Below are 23,111 nucleotides of genomic sequence, written 5' to 3' on the forward strand. Positions count from 1 at the left end.
TACTCCTCTGTGAGTATCTGCGACCCCCTCCCTTCTTCTGCTCGAAATATCCCCTCTTTCTGTCACGCTCAGAGGCACACACATGCTCACACACACTCACACACACACCGCACAAATGAATAATGGTTTATGCCCATAGGAGGGTGCGAGAGGGAGGATGAATCAGCGTAGGAGGCCTGTCACACTCACACACGCGCACACACACACACACACACACGCACACACTCTCTCTCTCTCTGTTGACTGCTGTCTCAGTGGGACGTTATTAGTACAGTGCTGTTAGATTATCATTTACATTGACATTAAATTACTGCTATGAAATGTTGTTTGTGAGTGTGCAAGACCTGCCACAATGGGCTGAGGGTGAAATTAATGGAAAACAGCATAAGATGCACGTCAATAACTTTTTTTTCACAACACTGCTGAAAAAATAGCCTAAGCTTGCCTACGGTAGTTCACTGGTCTTAACTGGTTTATGCTGGTTTAGCCAATAGCTGAAAAGTGTCTGAAAATCAGCAAATAGACACTGGGAGACCAGCTAACGTCTGGTGTAAAGTCGTAGTGAAACTGAAGTATAGATTTTTCTTTCGTACTGTGGCATATATTTGAGTTTAATGGATTATCAGAAAGAAAAAACCTGTGGAACAGGGACAGTTGTTTATTGGATGTTGAGATGTGGGCGTTGCACTCAAAAGTGGCAGATGAACGCAAGCTTGCAGGGGTTTTTAAAGTGCCCCTATTATGCGTTTTTGAATATTACCTTTTAGTGTTGTCACGATACTGGAATTTCCAACTTCGATATTATACCTAAAAAAACACAAACAATATTCAATACCATTTTCGATACCACAGGGAAAACTGCCATACAGATAATTTGTTATTATCTTACTTTAAGGCGGGTCTAATAGTAGTATTCAGGTAAGAAATACTACAGAAATATCAAGTAATCAAATGTAAAATAACACTGGATTTTTTTTATTGTAACAATTAAATACAGATTAATGTTTACAATTAAAGCTACACTGTGTAACTTTTTTAGTTTATTCTTAGCTAAAAACACTTAGTTCTTTCAAAAATATATGTGCTCATTAATGTATATTTACATCTTTCAAGTAATAAAGTATTCTCGTAAGTTTATAATATGCCATTGAAAATACATACGGGTAAGGGGTTCGAATGCGGGTCGCCATGTTGCCCCTCCATCTTGAAAGTACATTAGCCAAAGAGGGACATACCCGTAAATTCAAGCTTCGCCTTTGGCGTTTTAACACTCGATGGCACCGTGTTGAATGTGGACGAGGTCGAACTGGAAGCCATATTAATCTTGGACTAAATCGGCCACCGTAGGAGTTAAAACGAAATCGGAATTGAGAGGAAGAGAAACTAATATTCACTGGATGGTCATATACCTTTTCAACGCTAGATGGGGGAAAATATCACACACTTTAAAGCTACAAAAGTTATTCAGTCAAGAGCAGCGAGTGATTTTCTCGTTGTCTTTTGTTCTTTGGCAGACATCAGCAGGTTTATTAGGCTGCTGTCACTTTAAGAGCGAATGCACGGATCTGTTACACAACAGGCGTTTTCTCTCAAATATTTACGTTCCAAAACTGACTGTATTTACCTGAATACTCATCAAGACGGGCATTTTGACATAATTAGGGCCCGGCCACCGATGGTATGAGGACCCTATTGTAATTGCTCAGTGTATTATTCTTCTTCTCCAAAGTTTGAACTTTGAGTTTTGAAAATGTTTTCCTACGCGTCAGAAGTGGTGAAAATGTACCTCTGATATGGGTCTCCGAATTAGTTGTGGCAAAATGGCTCCATAGCGCCACCTACAAAATTTCAATTAAGTTCCGTTCGCACTACGTTTCACGTATAAGTATGAAATTTGGTAGACACATGTAACAGCCCATTACCTACAAAACAGTCCCTGGAAGCAAGGTCTTTAAACCAACAGGAAGTGAGATATACAGTTTTAATCGGATCATCCTCAAATTTGGTAGGTGTAATTTAAAGGCATTTGTGATGTTAAATTGTGACTATCTTGAGTTTTCGCTGAAGGGCGTGTCCGTTGCGGTCTGACAAAATGGAATGTTTCACCATGAGACAGGAAGTTGTTGTAACTCAGGCATACAATCATAGATATACAATATAAAGGCTAGATGTCTCGTCCGCGCTGCTGGCCAATGGAGGTCGACGGCAGCACCTGGCAGCCATCTTGTCACAGGCAGCTCGCTCACTCGTAACATTGTTTTCATGGTGCTTGCACTTTTGAAATAACCATAACTTGCTCAATTTTCTACCGATTTTCAAACAGTTTGGTTTGTTATAAACTTCAGAGATGTAGTTATGACTCTGCATACTTATGAAAAATTATTCATAATTTGTTCAAGCATCCATAATCATAGCCACATTAATAACGTTTGTAAGAAATCAAACCATTTGCAAATCCGTCAAGATTACAGTGAGATAAGAGTATTTGTGTCCATGCAGATCACTCGCCTTACATCAGGCACCACAGAGCCCTGCCTGTGACAAGATGGCCGCCGGTGATGACGTTAGAGACTCCGCCGTAAGACATCTAGCCTTTATTATGGATATCTATGCATACAATGTCCAATCTGCCTTAAACTTCACTTATGTGATAAAAGTCCTGACCTGAAGACATCTACCTGGCAATATTCAGTTAGTCATAGCGCCACCTGCTGGCAGCAGGAAGAGTGGTACATATTTCTCCTTTTTTTTTTTTTTTTTTATTTAGGAGTGCAAAACTTACAACATAGGGTGAACACAGAACACAACAACAAAACACAAAAACAACAATAAAACAGCAGTAATAATAACTGCAATGAAAAATAAGCAGAAATGACAGATAATAATAGTAATAGTGGAAGTATTTAAATAGTAATAGCATGTATGATAATAATGATAATATTTTGTGATGGCGGCAACAGTAATATCAGTAATAATAATAACAGTAATAATACAATAATGATACTAAAGATGGTGATAAGGTGTGTTGACGGCAATAGTAATATCAATAATAATAATATTGATAATGATAATAATAATAACAACAGTAGTAGGCTAGTACTCATACAAAAAGAATAAATAATAATATATAATACATAAAAAAAAAATTAAAAAAAAGATGTGTTGACAGAAAAAAAAAAAAAAAAAATATTTGCCATGTTTCTCCTTAAATGCATGTCTATTCACTGTTTTCGTGAGGCCACCAGGTAGCGGTGGGAGGTGCGAGGGCCCTTTCATCGCTGCTTACAGCTTTAATTTTGTATGTATTTGATCGTTTAAGTGCAATAAGCCACGAAAAAGAAGTACATTTTTGCACTTGCGAGCTGTTTAAGAGGCGGCTTTATGAGAGTGCCACTTGTATAGATCAGTGGTCCACACGCTTTTTGGTGTGAGCGCAAAACCTACAGGAAAATGATGTGCAATACCTGCAACCCCACGGCGTAATTCAGGACATATAACACCAAAACTATTCACCAGGAATGAATGAGAGGAGGCGGATGAGTGTCAAAATGTCAAGTCGCCATCGGAGAGAAGAGAGAGTTGAAATGTACAGTTGGTATCAGTGTATCGATGCTGCAGAAAGGAGTATTGGAACCATTTCAGTATCGATACATGTATTGATATTTTTGACAACACCATTACCTTTCATGCAGTGTGTAATATTGCAGGTTAGTGAATGTAAAAGGTCTGCAAAGTTTTAAAGATAGGCTAAAAGTGCACAAAAAACAAAATAATTGATTCTAAACTGCTGAAACGAGTCGTCAGTAATTACAGTCTTACTTTCTGTGCGAACCTTCATCGGTTTGTAATAAATTAACATAATAGCAGCCTATGGTCTTCATTGGCTGCCCGTAAATAACGTCTACTGTGGCCCGCCCTCAAATACTAGTTGTAGCCGAGACTGGAAGAGTTTGGTTTGTGTTGTCGACATGTCAAGTAGATGCTGTTGCCAAAGCAAATCCACCTTGCATGCACTTCTAAAGGATGAGGACTCTGGCTCAAATATATATAGTGAAACCAACACCATTGTTACTGTTCGAATCACTGTGTATCAAGCGCTGAACAAGCCTCTAGAGCTGAAATTCATATATGATAATGGGCGTTTAGTTTCCGACACCTGCTATAAGCAGTCGACCAATCACAACAGACTGGGCCGTCTGACCAATCAAAGCAGAGTAGGTTCTCTGAAAGGAGGGGTTTAGAGAGACTGAATCTTTGAACAAACTGTTTTCAGACTCTTTGAGAAATGAGGTGATGTGCAATGTATTATGAGAAAATTAAACAGTTTTTTTTTTACCTTGCATGCATGTAAACCTGTTGTAGGAGACGCCAAAACAAAATTAGGAACCTTTAAAATGGCATAATGGCACTGTAAGTGGACTAAATGATAGGAGGAATCCTGCATATGTCTCTAGAAAGAAGTCATTTCACTTTAAGGTACAGTTATGACATTTTGATTAAACATTATGAGGTCAAAAAAAAAATATTCATTTACAATATAGGGGGAATATTAATTTCACAATGACTCCTTTTTCTCTACACAAGCAACATTTTAAAGCATCATCGGGATGATCCAAATGCTGTTATAAATGGTTGGATTTGAACTGGCCATGATGCTTTAAATTGTTGTAGGCATGATTATATTCTGCCATCTAAGATACCACATTTTAAGGGAGCATCACATGCACCCTTCACAGCAATCACAGAATGCATTATGTTATGACAATCAATCCAAAATGGCAGACCATAAAAATGATTCAGTGTATTTAAAAAAAATATTATTTTACCCAGTGTATTTTTACACTTATTGGAATATCATTTTAGCAGCACGATAACAATGAACTCAATTGAAATCAAGTAGTTTTTAAAAGACAGTGGATATGTATTTGTGTGTGTGCATCGGTTAGACAAACAGCCTCAGTGGTTAGCATTAATCATCACTAGCAACATGTTTACAGGCTTCCTTTGACCTGCGCTCACATGCACAAGTTTAATCATGGTTGTCAATAAATGCCTGGATTGTGCCGTCCGAGTAGGTGCGCAAAAGCTTGTTATTCAAACTAACGTCCGCACTCAATGCAAGGTGAAACATTGAGGTAATTACTGTTTAGCGTGATGTCAGATTATGAAATATGTTATAGGGAATATTGGTTTTGTTGAGAAGGAAATGAAGGGTAATGGTAACCTTCAGGCTATACTTAAGTCATGATTCGCACTATCTCTGCATGTATTATAAAATAATTAAAAAAAGCATAATGCATTTGATAGCTACATTTCATCTTCAAAATCTGGAGGACATTGTTAGAACAACGTTTATTCAGCCTCATCTTATCAAGAACCATTTTTTTTAGCTGTATATGGTTCTTGAGTTGCTATATGGTTAAAACGTTCTTAATTTTACATTACAGGTCCTTCAGACCTTCAGAAGTAGTTTTGGGGCTCTTTAAAGCACCATTAAAATATATAGTTTTCTAAAGAATTAGAGGATAAAAAGTTGTTTGTATCAGTCCCTCTTTATTCTTTATTTTTAAGAGTGATCTTTTCCTTGTTGTGCTCTTTCATCCGAGGTAAAGGTCTTTAGTGCATGTGAATATTGTAACGTGCATTACGTTTTCCTTATGGAAGCGGATTCCGCTATATATGACAGTCGATGTTATGGTGCTTTCTCATGATCTCCACATGAAAATCACCGCAGACAGTGTCATGTTAGAGCGATTTGTCCTATTAATGTATTCATTTGCATTGAATATTTAATGATGATTGCTATAATATGATGATTCTGTCAATGTGCCTTTGATCAAAGACTATAGATGTAGAAAGACGGATTACTCCTATTACTCATCAATGGGAGAAACACAAGGCGTAATATGGCGTAATAGTCCCGCCTTCTAAAGAAAGAGAGCCAATCGCTGATTGGTAAAGTCATTGCGTCACTGCCGCTGCAGGTAGAAGCTCCGGTTGCCATAGAAACCTGAGAATCGCACTAGGACTGCACATGCGCATTGGCTCTTTAAGCCTGAAAAATACGCTTTTTTTAATGCTATTTAAGCATAAGAAACAACATTTATGGGACAGTTCATGTCAGATTTTGTTGCTTATTTGAAATATGTTATTTCATTGTGAGTTCGGTAAGCATTTTTTGAGATTCCAGGATTCCTGCATTCAAAATAGATAGGACTTGGTCTTGTATAGCTACCCGGAGGCGTTGTGAATATGGCCACCGACTGAACAGACTTTCCTTAATAGGGACTTTGATTTGACACTGTCATAAAATTGTATCTGTACAGTTTCTCTTTTATCTTGTTTTATGTTTGTGCCAGACATGCCACACAGTTGGGGACACTACATTTTTCAACTAAATATCCAAATAAATCTAATTATTGAACTAAATTAACCATATAAACTAAATTACTGATCTAAAGCCCACACTGTCACTGTATGATAATTGAAATGAACTGATGACATCACCGTTTTCTCCAGAACGGCTATACAGCTGAAATTTTGTTGCATTATTTTCCTGTTTAACACTGTAAAGCTGCTTTGAAACAATCTGCATTGTTAAAAGCGCTATATAAATAAAGTTGACTTGACTTGACTTGATTGTTAAAAGCGCTATATAAATAAAGTTGACTTGACTTGACTTGATTGTTAAAAGCGCTATATAAATATAGTTGACTTGACTTGACTTGATTGTTAAAAGCGCTATATAAATATAGTTGACTTGACTTGACTTGATTGTTAAAAGCGCTATATAAATATAGTTGACTTGACTTGATTGTTAAAAGCGCTATATAAATATAGTTGACTTGACTTGACTTGATTGTTAAAAGCGCTATATAAATATAGTTGACTTGACTTGATTGTTAAAAGCGCTATATAAATATAGTTGACTTCACTTGACTTGATTGTTAAAAGCGCTATATAAATATAGTTGACTTGACTTGACTTGATTGTTAAAAGCGCTATATAAATATAGTTGACTTGACTTGACTTGATTGTTAAAAGCGCTATATAAATATAGTTGACTTGACTTGACTTGATTGTTAAAAGCGCTATATAAATATAGTTGACTTCACTTGACTTGATTGTTAAAAGCGCTATATAAATATAGTTGACTTGACTTGATTGTTAAAAGCGCTATATAAATATAGTTGACTTGACTTGACTTGATTGTTAAAAGCGCTATATAAATATAGTTGACTTGACTTGACTTGATTGTTAAAAGCGCTATATAAATAAAGTTGATGTAGAAGTTCGGGTAAGGAAGGCAAGGAAGAGGACACAGGGGTCGGCTGAACTACTGACGTTTTTATTAATAAACTCAAGGTCGTTTCGTATTCGCACTAGGGTGCACATTCAACTCATAACATTCGTCGTAAACACTTCCGGGTTGCGTCCATCCGGGAACTCAAGGCACGTCAGTAGTTCCTCCTCTCTCTCTCCGTCCTCCGTTTCTCCATGGCTCTTATACTCTCCCCGGGCCCATTTCTGGAATGAGAGACAGGTGTAGGTGGTTTGTGTCTAACCCACTCACTTACCGCTCGTCTCCCGCCTTTCTCTCCTGCTGCAAACCTCGCTGAACCACGCCCCCTCTGCCACATACCCCCACCGCCCGTCTCAGGCCGGGGAGCCATCCGGCCTGCGGCCCCCCCCCCATTCCTGGAGAGGAAGTCAGCCACCGCCATCTGAACACCCGGCCTGTGGATCACCTTGAACTTAAATGGCTGAAGAGCTAGATACCAACGGGTGATCCGCGCGTTGGTATCCTTCATGCGGTGGAGCCACTGCAGCGGGGCATGGTCCGAACAGAGGGTGAACTCCCGCCCCAGGAGATAATAGCGGAGGGTGAGAACGGCCCACCTGATCGCCAGGCACTCTTTCTCAATGGTGCTGTACTTAGCCTCTCTCTTAGAGAGCTTGCGGCTAATGTACAGCACCGGCCGCTCCCCCCCCTCCATCTCCTGGGACAGGACCGCGCCCAACCCCCTGTCCGACGCGTCGGTCTGCAACAGAAAAGGGAGAGAAAAGTCAGGAGAGTGTAATAACGGCCCGCCACATAGAGCAGCCTTTACCTGAGTGAAGGCCTGCTGATTCCGGTCGTATCTATTTATATATATGATATAAATATATATCACCGATCGATAAAATGGTCCGGGTCGCCGCAACGCCAACAGGCCAGCCCAGACCTACCCACCGCTCCGGTGGCGGGGAGTGGGCTGGAGACTGGGCGCGGAGAGAGCGGAGCAACGGAAGGACTGTCGCCTCCGCCCGTCGTAGGCCCCGCCCCCCTAGGCGGGAACCTGGAGGACCCGAAGTAACCTTGTCCCCGGCTCCGGGGCGGGGCCCGAGGAGGTACGGGTGGTCTCGACCTAGGCAGAGGGACAGGGCGAGAGAGAGAGGGGGAGGGAAGAGAGAGAGGGAGAGAGTTAGTGGTGGTAATGTCGCCGACCCCTGGGCACGCCACCATGTGGTCCTCCGCCAGATCGATGGCCGAGTCCAGCGACGTGGGTCGGTGGCACTGGACCCATTCGGCCGTCTTCTTGGGCAGCCGAGCGATAAACTGTTCGAGTACCACCAGATCGATAACTTGGTCCACGTCGCTTTCCTCGGCCCGGAGCCATTTGCGGCACGAGTCCCGGAGCTGTTGGGCCAACGCGAAGGGCCGGCTCGCATCGCCCCTGTCCAGAGACCGAAAGTGCTGGCGGTGTTGTTCGGGCGAGCGGCCGACCCGCTGGTCAATGGCCCGCTTCAGATCGTCGAAAACGAGGAGGTTCGCGACGGGAAGTTGGTGGGCAGCCACCTGAGCTTCTCCAGACAATAACGGAATTAGGCGCATCGGCCATTGCTCACGGGGCCACCGGCCGGCTTCCGCGGATCTTTGGAACAGTTCCAGGAAGACCTCCGGGTCGTCTTGCGGTCCCATCTTGTGCAGCAGGACAGTCAGCGGGACGGTGGACTGCTCGGTGGCTCCGTCGCGAACCTCTGTCCAGCTCCGGAACGTCTCGCGGTCCTCCTGCTGGGCTTGGATGATCGCCTGGAAGCGGCGTTCTTGATCCGCGCGCAGGTCCAGCAGGGCTTGATGTTGTTTGCGATGTAGGACCGCGAGGGACGTGATGACATCCGCAAATGGCGAAGAGGACGGTTGTGCCTGCATGGCGGCGGCGTGGGTCCTTCTTCCTCCCGGGTTTAGGCACCAGTGTAGAAGTTCGGGTAAGGAAGGCAAGGAAGAGGACACAGGGGTCGGCTGAACTACTGACGTTTTTATTAATAAACTCAAGGTCGTTTCGTATTCGCACTAGGGTGCACATTCAACTCATAACATTCGTCGTAAACACTTCCGGGTTGCGTCCATCCGGGAACTCAAGGCACGTCAGTAGTTCCTCCTCTCTCTCTCCGTCCTCCGTTTCTCCATGGCTCTTATACTCTCCCCGCGCCCATTACTGGAATGAGAGACAGGTGTAGGTGGTTTGTGTCTAACCCACTCACTTACCGCTCGTCTCCCGCCTTTCTCTCCTGCTGCAAACCTCGCTGAACCACGCCCCCTCTGCCACAGTTGACTTGACTTGACTTGACATAAGTAACAGTCGTGTGCCCAGTCTATTCTCTGTTATCTGCGTCAACCTAAAACATACACTTTTCACAATGTTGAAGTAGCCTATTAAAATCATTCAGATATTGCGTGCCGTTGCGATATTCATATCGCGATATGTACATTTGCGATATTTCGATAATTTCGATATATTGCGCAGCCCTAGTATGTTTGTTTAATCACAGTGTATATATGTGTACAATTGATGTGTGTAACACTTTACAATAAGGTTCATTAGTTAACATTAGTTAACTACATTAGTTAACATGAACTAATAATGAACTGCACTTATAAAGCATTTATTTATCTTTGTTAATGTGAATTTCAACATTTACTAATGCATTATTAAAATCTTTTATAACATTAGTAAATGCACTGTGAACTAACATGAACAAACCACGAACTGCTGGATTTTTTATTAACTAACGTTAACAAAGATGAACAAATGCTGAACAGAGGTGTTGTTCATGGTTAGTTCATGTAAACGAATGCATTAACTAATGTTAACTAATACAACCTTATTGTGAAGTGTTACCTAAGGCAGTTCAGAGAAAAGAAGGCAGAACTCGACTGATGACACGATTATTGGCAGACAAGCTATATACTGTAAAGATAAAGCAATATAATGTAATGACGATTTAATGCTAGGGTAATGGAGGGTCGGAAGTCAACCGTAATTGCATTTCATTGCTTTTCCAACATGTGTAGATAAAACAATATTGTGAGCTCGTGGAAAAACTGTAGGTGTTTTTATGATCTCTGTTTGGACAGTCCATTATGCTTCAGACAAGTAATGAGATGCAGTTGCTAATGTGTTGAATGATTAAACTTCAGCATGTTGTTCATTCTGCATGGCCTTGAATGTCTTGTTGAGGTGTGCTTTCCCACTAACGACTAACAATCTGGATTTTGGCTCAAATTTCCGCCACATTGTTTAAAATACTCCGCTAAATTTATTCCAGGCCTAAAGCTGTGTTACACCCAAGTCGTTCGGACGTAATGAAGTCAAGCTGAGTTAAAACACACATGAAAAATTGCCAATAGAGTAGTTTAATTCAGAAATAACCTCTGTGGCTATATTTAACGCTGTCCAAAAACTCTTTGGCATCCAGTGCTTTGTGTCTGCTGGGCCGAGATTTATTTTAAGGGAGAAAATGAAATTACTACAACGGAGAGATTTTAATATAATTTATAGACTATAATCCAGTGCGGCCTGCTTTTGGAGCGTTTGGGGGCAAACAGAGGAGATAAAGTTGTTTTTATGGGGCTACAAAAACCTTTCTCTTGCTCTCTATCTCTATCATTTTCTTTCCTTCTCTCTCCCTTCCCACCAGCCTGTGATGAAATGTTATCAAAAGGGGATTTTAATGGAAAATGATAAGGAGATAACTATCATTTTCTGCTCCCAGAATGTATTGATCCGAGCTTGATACAACACAGATACCACATGCACGGAATAACATTGCCTGAATCCAATTTTCTTTCTCTATCTTAAATTAGCCAGCGTGTAATCCTCTGGTGTATAAAGCCAAATGCTGTGTTCTTTTTGTAAGCACTGTAGTTGTGCCTCGAATGAACCGAATCCCAGCTTTGATTGCTTGTTTTACCATTAACATTAAAGTCCCCATGAAATCAAAATGTTACTTTTAGTAGGAATATGTTAGCCTTACTGTTGTCTATAAGCTAGTGTGCTCCAATATAAGCATTTTAAACTTACAGTCTCTCACTTCCGCAAATAAGGATCAATGATTTGATGACATCACTCTGCACTTCAGCTTCTCATCACATTTTCTGTCCAATCAAATGCTCTCTAGAATCTGAAGCCCCGCCCCTACATTATAAACAGACGCTGAAGCAGCGGCTGAAATCGGTCACACATTTACTATTTTCTATTCAGACAGTGCACTATATAGGGGATAGGGAACGATTCAGACAGTGCGCTATATAGGGGATAGGGAACGATTCAGACAGTGCGCTATATAGGGGATAGGGAACGATTCAGACAGTGCGCTATATAGGGGATAGGGAACGATTCAGACAGTGCACTATATAGGGGATAGGGAACGATTCAGACAGTGCACTATGTAGGGGATAGGGAACGATTCAGACAGTGCGCTATATAGGGGATAGGGAACGATTCAGACAGTGCACTATGTAGGGGATAGGGAACGATTCAGACAGTGCACTATATAGGGGATAGGGAACGATTCAGACAGTGCACTATATAGGGGATAGGGAACGATTCAGACAGTGCGCTATATAGGGGATATGGAACGATTCAGACAGTGCACTATATAGGGGATAGGGAACGATTCAGACAGTGCACTATATAGGGGATAGGGAACGATTCAGACAGTGCACTATGTAGGGGATAGGGAACGATTCAGACAGTGCACTATATAGGGGATAGGGAATGATTCAGACTGTGCACTATATAGGGGATAGGGAACGATTCAGACAGTGCGCTATATAGGGGATATGGAACGATTCAGACAGTGCGCTATATAGGGGATAGGGAACGATTCAGACTGTGCACTATATAGGGGATAGGGAACGATTCAGACAGTGCGCTATATAGGGGATAGGGAACGATTCAGACAGTGCACTATATAGGGGATAGGGAACGATTCAGACAGTGCACTATGTAGGGGATAGGGAACGATTCAGACAGTGCACTATATAGGGGATAGGGAACGATTCAGACAGTGCACTATGTAGGGGATAGGGAACGATTCAGACAGTGCACTATATAGGGGATAGGGAACGATTCAGACAGTGCACTATATAGGGGATGGGGAACGATTCAGACTGTGCACTATATAGGGGATAGGGAACGATTCAGACTGTGCACTATATAGGGGATAGGGAACGATTCAGACAGTGCGCTATATAGGGGATATGGAACGATTCAGACAGTGCACTATATAGGGGATAGGGAACGATTCAGACAGTGCACTATATAGGGGATAGGGAAGGATTCAGACAGTGCACTATATAGGGGATAGGGAACGATTCAGACAGTGCACTATATAGGGGATAGGGAAGGATTCAGACAGTGCACTATATAGGGGATAGGGAACGATTCAGACTGTGCACTATATAGGGGGAACTATTCAGACAGTGTAATATGCTTTCCATTGAGGTGAATGAAGTCTGGTGTCACGTGAACCACCGCAGCTCCGGTCCAGGGACACGATAGCACAGAGCGGATCATGTGATCGAGTCGGTCCAGGGACACGATAGCACAGAGCGGATCATGTGATCGAGTCGGTCCAGAGATACTATAGCACAGAGCGGATCATGTGATCGAGTCGGTCCAGAGACACTATAGCACAGAGCGGATCATGTGATCGAGTCGGTCCAGAGACACGATAGCACAGAGCGGATCATGTGATCGAGTCGGCACAGAGACACTATAGCACAGAGCGGATCATGTGATCGAGTCGGTCCAGAGACACGATAGCACAGAGCGGATCATGTGATCGAGTCGGCACAGAGACACTATAGCACAGAGCGGATCATGTGATCGAGTCGGTCCAGAGACACTATAGCACAGAGCGGATCATGTGATCGAGTCGGTCCAGAGACACGATAGCACAGAGCGGATCATGTGATCGAGTCGGTCCAGAGGCACGATAGCACAGAGCGGATCATGTGATCGAGTCGGTCCAGAGACACGATAGCACAGAGCGGATCATGTGATCGAGTCGGTCCAGAGACACGATAGCACAGAGCGGATCATGTGATCGAGTCGGCACAGAGACACGATAGCACAGAGCGGATCATGTGATCGAGTCGGCACAGAGACACGATAGCACAGAGCGGATCATGTGATCGAGTCGGTCCAGAGACACGATAGCACAGAGCGGATCATGTGATCGAGTCGACATAAATTAGGAGGACAAACGGTTAGAGATCTGGAGGAAACCGCGGCTTTAGCGAGCTCAACGGCTCTGGACGAGCTGTGATATAAACAAAATGCTATTGGCTATTTTTAAAAAGGGGAGGGGCTATTTGATATGTCCTGCCCTGTCTTCCTGTTCCAGTGGAAATTACGTCAACACATTTAATAATGCTGCACGTTTCAAGGCACTTCAAGGCACTTTATCATAAAATGCCATTTGTTATCCATTTTACTTCAGTAACACGACTGACCGGAATCAGATATTCATTATTGTATCAAGGTTTCCAGAAAAAATATGAATTCCAACTATAGGTGCGTTTACATGGAGCACTGTAATCGGTTTAAAAGTCCAATCCGAATGAAAATGCTCCATACAAACACCTTAATCGGAATAAAAATGGCCAAACTGAATGAAATTGTAATCGGTTTGAGAGGGGTGGAATAAACCTTTTCATGAACCGATCAAACAAAAAATTCCACCATGTAAATGACCTGATCCGAGTGCACGTCTTTCTGTGACGTGATATACAGCGCGCGCCTCCTCAACTGAAGAGCGCGCGCCACGCTCACACCAGGCTAATGTTGACAAGAGAGGAAAGTTAATTTTTCTGAGGTATTAAACTTTTCATTTCGTAACATGTTATGAGCATGATGTTGGAATAATGACAGACATAGCCTGGCTACACCATCTCATCTTGACAGCGTTTGTCCTATAGGCTTCAACTGCGCCTGACAGAAGAATGATTTTTTCTGAGGTGATTCTTACACTTTACAACAAATAATGAATAGCTTTTATAAAACTGTATAAGTCCTGGTGGCCGCTGAGAGCTGCCATTGCAACGGGGAATATAGCTGCTGGAGAGGACGTGTCGACATTTTGTTTCTCGTAAGTTAGATATAAAAAAAAATAATAATTCAAATGGGTTAAGTAACATTACCCACAGTCTACTTTAATTACTTTTGTTAATATTTATACCTTTGTGATTATGGTATCTTTCCTTTATCATCTGAAATATCTGCGTTTAGTACTAGTATGCGGAGCACGTCTTGAATGCTTTCATTCTTGTTTCACCATACATCCTATGTTTTTATTAATAATTTGGGTGCATTTTATAGTTAATTTTCTGTTTTTCAAAATAAATGAATTGAATTAATTTTGATTCTGCATTCATCCTTCACAGCTGTTGAAATAGCCATTGTATAGGACATAAATTAGTTTAAACCACGGCATGTCCGCCCACAGAAAAATAAATAAATATAAAAATTTCCAACATAGAACTATTGATCCACGATAACATTACGAATCTGATGCGGCAGACAAACTGTGCGCGCATGTCACAAAATGATTCCGACTGAAAGTCAGCACACCAGATCGGTTTAGATAACGTCTCATGTAAACAGTCCACCGAATCTTTCCATCGGAATGATTTTAATCGGAATGACAAAAAAGTGCGCATGTAAACGTGGCTACTGATAATAATAAGAAAGGGCAGCAAATCGTTGTTACATATCTGCCTGGCTTCAGTTGTGTTTTTGATTCTGTCACATGTTCCTTTGTTAATTTTCCCGCCACTCCTGGGTTCCCATGGTTACCCTCATTAGTTCATTTGTCCCAGCTGTGTCTTGTTAATTAGTAATGTCATTCTAGTCAATCACCTTGTTTGCCTTGTTGGTCCGTCAACCTTCTGTAAACTGGTGTTTTTGAGTGTTCCTGAGTTTATTGGCAATTAAAGTTCCTGTTCCAAGTTCTCCTTGGCCTCCGTGAGTTTTATCTACACTAGTTTTGTAACAATTGTCATATTAGAATGATCATATGACACTGAAGACTGGAGTAATGATGCTGAAAATTCAGCTTTGAATCACAGGAATAAATGACATTTTAACATGCACCTGACAAACGTTTGGAAACATTTGAATGTTTTTGAAAGTCTCTTATGCTCACCAAGGCTGTACTTATTTCACCAAAAAATACAGTAAAAACTGTAATATTGTGAAAGTATTACAATTTAAATTACCGTTTTCTATTTTAATAAATGTTATGTATTCCTGTGAAGACAAAGCTGCATTTTCTGCATCATTACTCCAATCTTCAGTGTCACATGATCACATGAGTTTCTGTGACGTATTTCATCTCATGGATAGAGCGAGTTATTGCATCTTGATGAAAGTTTATCTGCAGTAAAGTGTTCTCAATAAGACCAGGAAAATGTATAAAGAAAGTTTTGTCATTGGTGTCAAGTCTGATTTTGTCAGGCTATAATGTAACCGAAAGGCTTTTGGATGCTAATAAAAAAAGAAGCCTTTTTGGTAAAACTCATTTGTTAACATTATAGATGGCTACATTAGTTAACATGAACTAAAAATGACAACTTCTAAAGCATTTATTAATCTTAGTTAATGTCAACATTTAGTAATGCATTACTTGAATGGACCTGAGCTATCATGAACTAGCAATGAACAGTTGTTTTTTTTTATATTAATATTGTTAACACAGATTAATAAATACTGCAAAATGTATTGCTCATTGTTAAATGCATTAACTAAAGTTGGGACTTTAAAACGAATGGGATCTTGTTGTAAAGTGTTTCCGCCTTTTGAATATGTTCCAGATCAATGTCCTGTATCAACAGGTAATACTGTATATCAATACAGGGACGTAAAGTGTGCATGTCAAACAATTTATGGGGTCTTTAAAACTAGTTTTACAACCTTACTAATCGGTTCTGGCATGAGTGAGCTGCTAATGAGATTGTGTTGATTTATAGAGTATGTTTGTTGTCTTCATGCTGTGCCAGTGTTCATATTAGCACGATATTCTTGTCGAATGGAGAACGGACACAGAGCTGTTACACTCTCTGCTCTCTCGAAATGCCATTCTGTGTGTGTGTGTGTGTGTGTGTGTGTGTAGGGCTGCATGATTATGACAAAAATCATAATTTGTTGTTTATTCCCTTAAAATTGTAATTGCGATTTATTAATTACGATTATCACAATTTACATCGAATGGTGTTTTGAATAGCTTTATACCATTTTATATAAAATAAAATAAAAATAAGCTGAAAACACTCTTTCTGAAAACTTGTATTGCTTTTCTATAGCATTAAGCCTCAAATATAACTATACATTGGTTGGATTTTCTTTTTTAAATAAATAAAAGTAAAAATCGAATAATGTTATACTAAAACTAAAACTAAAAAAATTGAAAAAAATCCTTAACCTGCAGAAAGAAATACAAACACACACATCTTAAAGGGTTAGTTCACCCAAAAATGAAAATTCTGTCATTAATTACTCACCCTCATGTCGTTCGACACCCGTAAGACCTCCGTTCATCTTCGGAACACAAATGAAGATATTTTTGTTGAAAGCTGATGGCTGAGAAAGGCTTCAGATAGGCCTCCATTGGCATTCAGTACATTTACACTCACAAGACCCATAAAAGGCACTTAAAACGTCGTTACAAAGTCCATCTCACCACAGTGGCTCTACAATAATTTTACGACGCAACGACAATAGTTTTTGTGCGGAAAAAAAAATCTAAATAACGACTTTATTCAACCTCTTCTTGTCTTCCGTGTGTGCCTCCACGACACATGCGTGAGAATATGACGTAGCGCCGGGGTTCGGGAATCCATGAAATGCACACTCTAACCCCATTTTGAGCACTACACCAAGACCTAAAGCACGATCAATGTAGAATTCAACAGCTTAGATACGGCGCGTCTTCCTCTGCTTGTAAACAAATCGCTTCTGGGTCATGTGTCCGAACGCCGGATCTGCGTCATATTCTCGCGCATGCGTCTTGGAGGCCTAAACGGGAGACAAGAACAATTTGGATAAAGGCGTTATTTTGATTTTTTTTGCGCACACAAACTATTGTCGTCGCATCGTAAAATTATTGTAGAGTCACTGTGGTGAGATGGACTTTGTAACGACGTTTTAAGTGCCTTTTATGGGTCTTGGGAGTATAAGTGTACTGAATGCCAATGGAGGCCAATCTGAAGCCTTTCTCAGCCATCAGCTTTCAACAAAAATATCTTCATTTGTGTTCCGAATATGAACTTACGAGTCTTACGGGTGTCGAACGACATGAGGGTGAGTAATTAATGACATAATTTTCTTTAAGAATAATCTAAGTGGACTTTTTTTTTTGTTTTTGTGATTGCGCCTTTGAATGATTACGTAATTGTGGCATCCATAATTGTAATCACGATTAGAAATTGGATTATTTGTGCAGCCCTGTGTGTGTGTGTGTGTGACCCTGAACTTGGTAAACCCTACATAATGGGGACAAAATGTTCTCACAAAGATAGCAATATCTGAAATCCTTGTCCTTGTGGGGACATTTTTTGGTCCCCATGAGAAAAACAGCTTATAAATCAGACTAAGTGATGTTTTTTGAAAATGTAAAAAATGCAGAACGTTTTTTGTTATGGGTAGGTTTAGGGTTAGGGCATAGAATATACAGTTTGTACAGTATAAAAATCATTATGTCTGTGGAAAGTCCCCATAAAACGTGTGTGTGTGTGAGTGATTAGTTCTACATGAGGTGGTCTGCACTCACTGGACACATGGCTTCGCTCAGAGGGTTGGTTTGGGTCCATCTGAATGTGACTGGTTTAATTAAGGTTTACAGGTTACGCTAGACTACTGCTCCTATAACTGCAATCATTACAAACCAATTCTACTGGAGCTGTGAAAATATCAGAACAATGGACGGGAACGCGAACAGGCTGGGCCGCTCCAGATCACTAACTGCTTTATCATTCCTATCCTATTTCTCGGATCTTCGAGAGTCGACTCCAAGGGGCAATGCAATAGTTTTACTTCAGAATATAATGAATTTATTCATGTCTTAATGTTCGGGGAAGGCTTGAATGTGAATATGAAGAATTGTAAAAGAGCCTGAATAGAAAGGAATGAGTCTCTTAATGTAGTTTTAATTAATTTTTTTGCTTTTTTTAATCACTTTTTTTTTTTGGGGGGGCACTTTCTGATTAGCACAAAGCGAACTTGCACTATAGATCAGGGTTTAAAAATTTCCCTATAAAGTTGATTGCTAGGCAAAATATGCAGGGAACATTCAGATAATTTGGGACAAATGTGCCATTCATTTCAGCTCAAACGACCCGTTTTCACCCTACTTTAGACACTGAGGTTGTAAGCAAAGAATCCAAAATTCTGTTATTTTTTGGGTAGAACCTGAGAAGGTATGAAACCCGATTGGCCAATAGGTGGCGCTACAGCGATCAAAAGCGTGAAATGGCTAATAACTCCTAAACCGTTTGTCACATGACGAACTCATAACGAACAAAACATACATCTCCTGATTTCATACATTTTCCGCCATTTTTAATTTTCTCAAAAACCTAATTTTACGAACTAGTCCTAGTTTATTTATATAATTTTTTTTTCTTTTTAGCCTTAATTTATTTTTAAGTTTCTCATTTTAGTGACTTAAACTTTAATTTTCGTGAGTCAAAGTTTTTCGAATGTTTACATTTTTATTGCAATAAACTAAAACAAATTTTAACAAATACAAAGTTTTAGTTTTATCTAACATTAACAACACTGTTCAAAACGAATGTTTTATTAAAAAAGTGCAGTCATAATCGATAAATGCCATTTCTTATTTTTTTGTTTCAGTATTTATTTATTGATCCTTATTTTGTGTTTCAAATTGCCTTTCTTGATGTTATTTACATATAAAAGCACTTCTGTTATTCATGATTAAGTATCGTATTTAATGGGAACTTATTTTTATCATTAGTTACGTGAGGCAAAAGTAGTACATTTCAACAACTTACTACGATAAAATGATTTCCCCTTTGCTTTCCCCCGCCTGTTCTGGTATCCTGGCGCACATAAGCTGTCCATCATGTTGAAATAGTAAGGTTTAAACAGTCTGGTTTTAAATTATTTTATAGATACCAATGCTACAGCCGCTCTGGCGCTCCCCTGATTGCCTGCCAAAATGGCGGAGTTTAGGTTGCGTGACGTCAACCTCCGGAGCTCTATAGGTTCAATTTTAAAGAATATTTTATGTCAATAAAATATGACATCAATATTCATATCTGTGCTATTGTGTCTCTGGACCGGAGCTACGGCGGTTCACGTGACACCAGACTTCATTCGCCTCAATGGAAAGCATATTTACACTGATCTGAATTGCTCCCTATCCCCTATATAGTGCACTATGTGCCATTCACCATGTAGAAAAAAATAAACGTGTGAACAAGTGACCGATTTCAGCCGCAGCTTCAGCGTCTGTTTATAGTGTAGGGGGCGGGGCTTCAGATTCTAGAGAGCATTTGATTGGACAGAAAATCTGATGAGAAGCTGAAGAGCAGAGTGATGTCATCAAAGTCATTGGTGGAAGTGAGATACTGTAGGTTTTGAATGCTTATATCTTCTAAATTCGCATTTTTATCATTGTTTTGGAGCACACTAGCTTATATTCATATTCATTCTAAAATCCAAAAAACATCCGTTGTGATTTCATGGGGACTTCAACATTCTACTTATTTACTTACTATTGTGGATACTTCGCTTACAACGAGAGAGCGAGAGAGAGCGAGAGAGAGCGAGAGAGAGCGAGAGAGAGCGAGAGAGAGCGAGAGAGAGCGAGAGAGAGCGAGAGAGCGAGAGAGCGAGAGAGCGAGAGAGCACCGAATGACAGAAGTGACTGATGTCTGATCACAGTGATTGACAGTCATTGTTAGTGGCTCTTTTGGGAGTAGAGGCACTGAGCTGAGGTTACAAGGTCAGGGCAGCCAAAACACTGTAACCTAGTTCGAAAAACGTGGCATATGTGTGTATTGTTGGCTCTTATGACAAATTGCTTGTGATGACATTCGTTTGTAAGTCGCTTTGGATAAAAGCAGCTGCTAGATTAACACATGTAATACATGTAAATGCATGAATTCTAAGTCAAATGTCACTTTTACTATTGCTTAGCTTTATCAGCGATCAGAATATAATTCTATAATGCCACCTAGTAACCCCTTAGAATGCCAGGGGCACGTTAAGAACACTCAGAACACCTTAGCAACAGCATAGCAACGCCCTGGCAACCAACCAGAACACCCTAGCAAGTTTTTGCACAGGCAAACATCACTCATGTTTTCTTCAGAAAGTAAAAATCGAGTAAACTTTTTTTTTTCCTGTGCACAAAGACTCTCTTTGTGATAAATGGAAGCGTAACATTCAGCTGTAGTGCATGAGTGTGTGTTTTCCGTTTGAAGTTCAGATCTGATTCTCGTCTCATTTTTACAGGCTGCGCGTTCCTCACGTACTGCGCTCGTGAATCAGCCATCAAAGCCCAGAATGCATTGCATGAACAGAAGACTCTTCCAGGGGTAAGTCTCTTTTAATCCCTTTCTCTAATGTGTCTTTTTGTTCGTTTGTTTCATGTATTTCAGGCAGAACCGTGGAATGCAATTCAGAAGCAACTTCAAATTTGTTTTATAGTTCTTCTGTGTTCTCTTGATATATATTCCTTTATTTGCAACATGTAGTCATTAGATTATAGTTGTAGGAAAGCTTAAAGGAATATTTTATCAAAGAATCAGCCTTATGTTTCTTTTAACTCTCTCTCTCTGAAACACAAATTTACACAAATTAGCGGAATGTCCAGGTTCTTTTCCATACAACAGAAGACATTGGTGACTGTCAATTTCTAAAAAAGGAATTCAATGGAATGAAATTACTTAATAAAATTACATTTGATTGGAAATTAGTGTAATATTTTTATAAAAGCAATAAGGCTCATCCCAGCTAACAAAAATATGGTGTAAGAATATTTCGCCAATGTTCCCATTAAGTTATGAAAACGTTAAAACGTCCAGGTTTTCAAATGTTTTTTCTTGGTTATGCAGTCGTTAAAGGAACACGCCGACCTTTTGGGGCTTTAGCTTATTCACTGTATCCCCCAGAGTTCGATAAGTTCATGCATACCGTTCTCATCTCCGTGCGTGCCATAACTCTGTCTGACGCACCCACCGCTAGCCTAGCTTAGCACAAAGACTGGAGGTAAACGGCTCCAGCTAGCCTACTGCTTAATAAGTGACAAAATAACGGCAACATTTTCCTGATATGGCTAGGAACTATTCTCTCATTCCTGCGTAATAGCCATACCATGGGTGCAGCGGCGCAATGATATTGCACAGCGCCTGAAAATAGTCCCAGCGCTCCCTGTGCAAGCAGGTTGTCACGTTGGCTATGTTGACGGAAGTTAGCCTATTTTCAGGCGCTGCGTAATATAGTATAGTTCCTTGCCATATCAGTCTAGAAAATCGCAACTTTTAATTTTCCGCTGGCCTTAGTACATGATGTAACTATACACATCACAACATGTAAATAGTAAAATGTTGGCGTTATTTTGTCACTTATTGAGCAGTAGGCTAGCTGGAGCCATTTACCTCCAGTCTTTGTGCTAAGCTAGGCTAGCAGTGGGTGTGTCAGACAGAGTTATGGCACACATGGAGATGAGAATGGTATGTATGGACTTATCAACTCTGGGGGATACGGTGAATAAGCTAAAGTCCCAAAAATCGCCGTGTTCCTTTAAGGAAACAATCAATTTTATCATTCTGTAAACATTCTGGGAATGTTACTTTACTTTATGCAACAAGAAGTAACATTGGTTACACTTTATTTTAAGTTGTCTTTGCTACACTGTAATAATACATTTAAAAACTGGGTAATATTAAGTAACTACATGTCCTTACTATAGGGTTAGGATTAGGGTTTGATTTGGTTTAGGGTTAGTTGCATGTAATTATGCATAATTTATAGTTACCACAGTAACTACTACATGTAACATATGTAACAATGACACTGTAAAATAAAGTGTTACCGTAACATTTAAAAAAAGTTAGATGAACGTCCAACTAAACATTGAAAAATGTTGTATAAACAATGTATAAATAACTTTTTTTTTGCTAATGTTCTGAGAACAATATTAAAGACCAGATAACATTCAACAAACGTTCTGTTAACATTACTGGAAGCATTTTTGTTCATAACTTTGAGAGAACCTTGCCAGAACATTAGCTAAAGTTCTGAGAACGTTCCCTGTTAGCTGGGAATGCTAAAGGCCCTGATATACTCATGGCAAAGTTCTTTTTGGTTCTTCGCTTGGGGGTAAAACAAAGTTTGAAATGTGTGACCGGTGATATAGGGCACTATTTTAACGATCTGAGCACATGGTCCGAATCCACTTTTGCTAATTTAATGACGGAAAAAATGGTCAGCGTGCCAGACGCATGGTCCAAAAGGGTTGTACCATGTCTCTTAATGAGTCATGGATGTGTTATGGGCGTAACGTGCAATAAACCAATAAGAGTCTCATCTCCCATTCCCTTTAAAAGCCAGTTGCGCACCATGGCAGATTCGGTATTTACATGGCGGAATTTGCGAGTGGAAAGACTGAACGCTTCTCCAGAGAAGAATCCTTTTATCTTTTAATATTTAAAAATGTGTGTGTGCTGCTGCAATATTCCTGCCCTGTGTGTGTAATAAGCAGAGTGTATGTGCGTTGTGCACCCGCCTATAGGCGCATATCACTAATGCGCCCTT

At 40.3% G+C, this 23,111-nt stretch overlaps 1 protein-coding gene across 1 annotated transcript in view; it reads left to right on the plus strand.

The window, feature by feature from the left end:
• Nucleotides 1–23,111, plus strand: part of LOC307128599 (CUGBP Elav-like family member 5) — a gene marked incomplete at its 3' end in the record, with an annotated part of 290,109 nt that overhangs the window by 6,620 nt on the left and 260,378 nt on the right. Inside the window, exon 2 of the mRNA XM_079820513.1 lies at nt 20,808–20,890. Within this exon, the coding sequence (XP_079676639.1) occupies nt 20,808–20,890 (83 nt within the window). The remainder of the gene's footprint in view (nt 1–20,807; nt 20,891–23,111) is intronic.

The sequence above is a fragment of the Gobio gobio genome, assembly GCF_949357685.1.
Source record: "Gobio gobio genome assembly, chromosome: 6".
NCBI classification, from domain to species: domain Eukaryota; kingdom Metazoa; phylum Chordata; class Actinopteri; order Cypriniformes; family Gobionidae; genus Gobio; species Gobio gobio.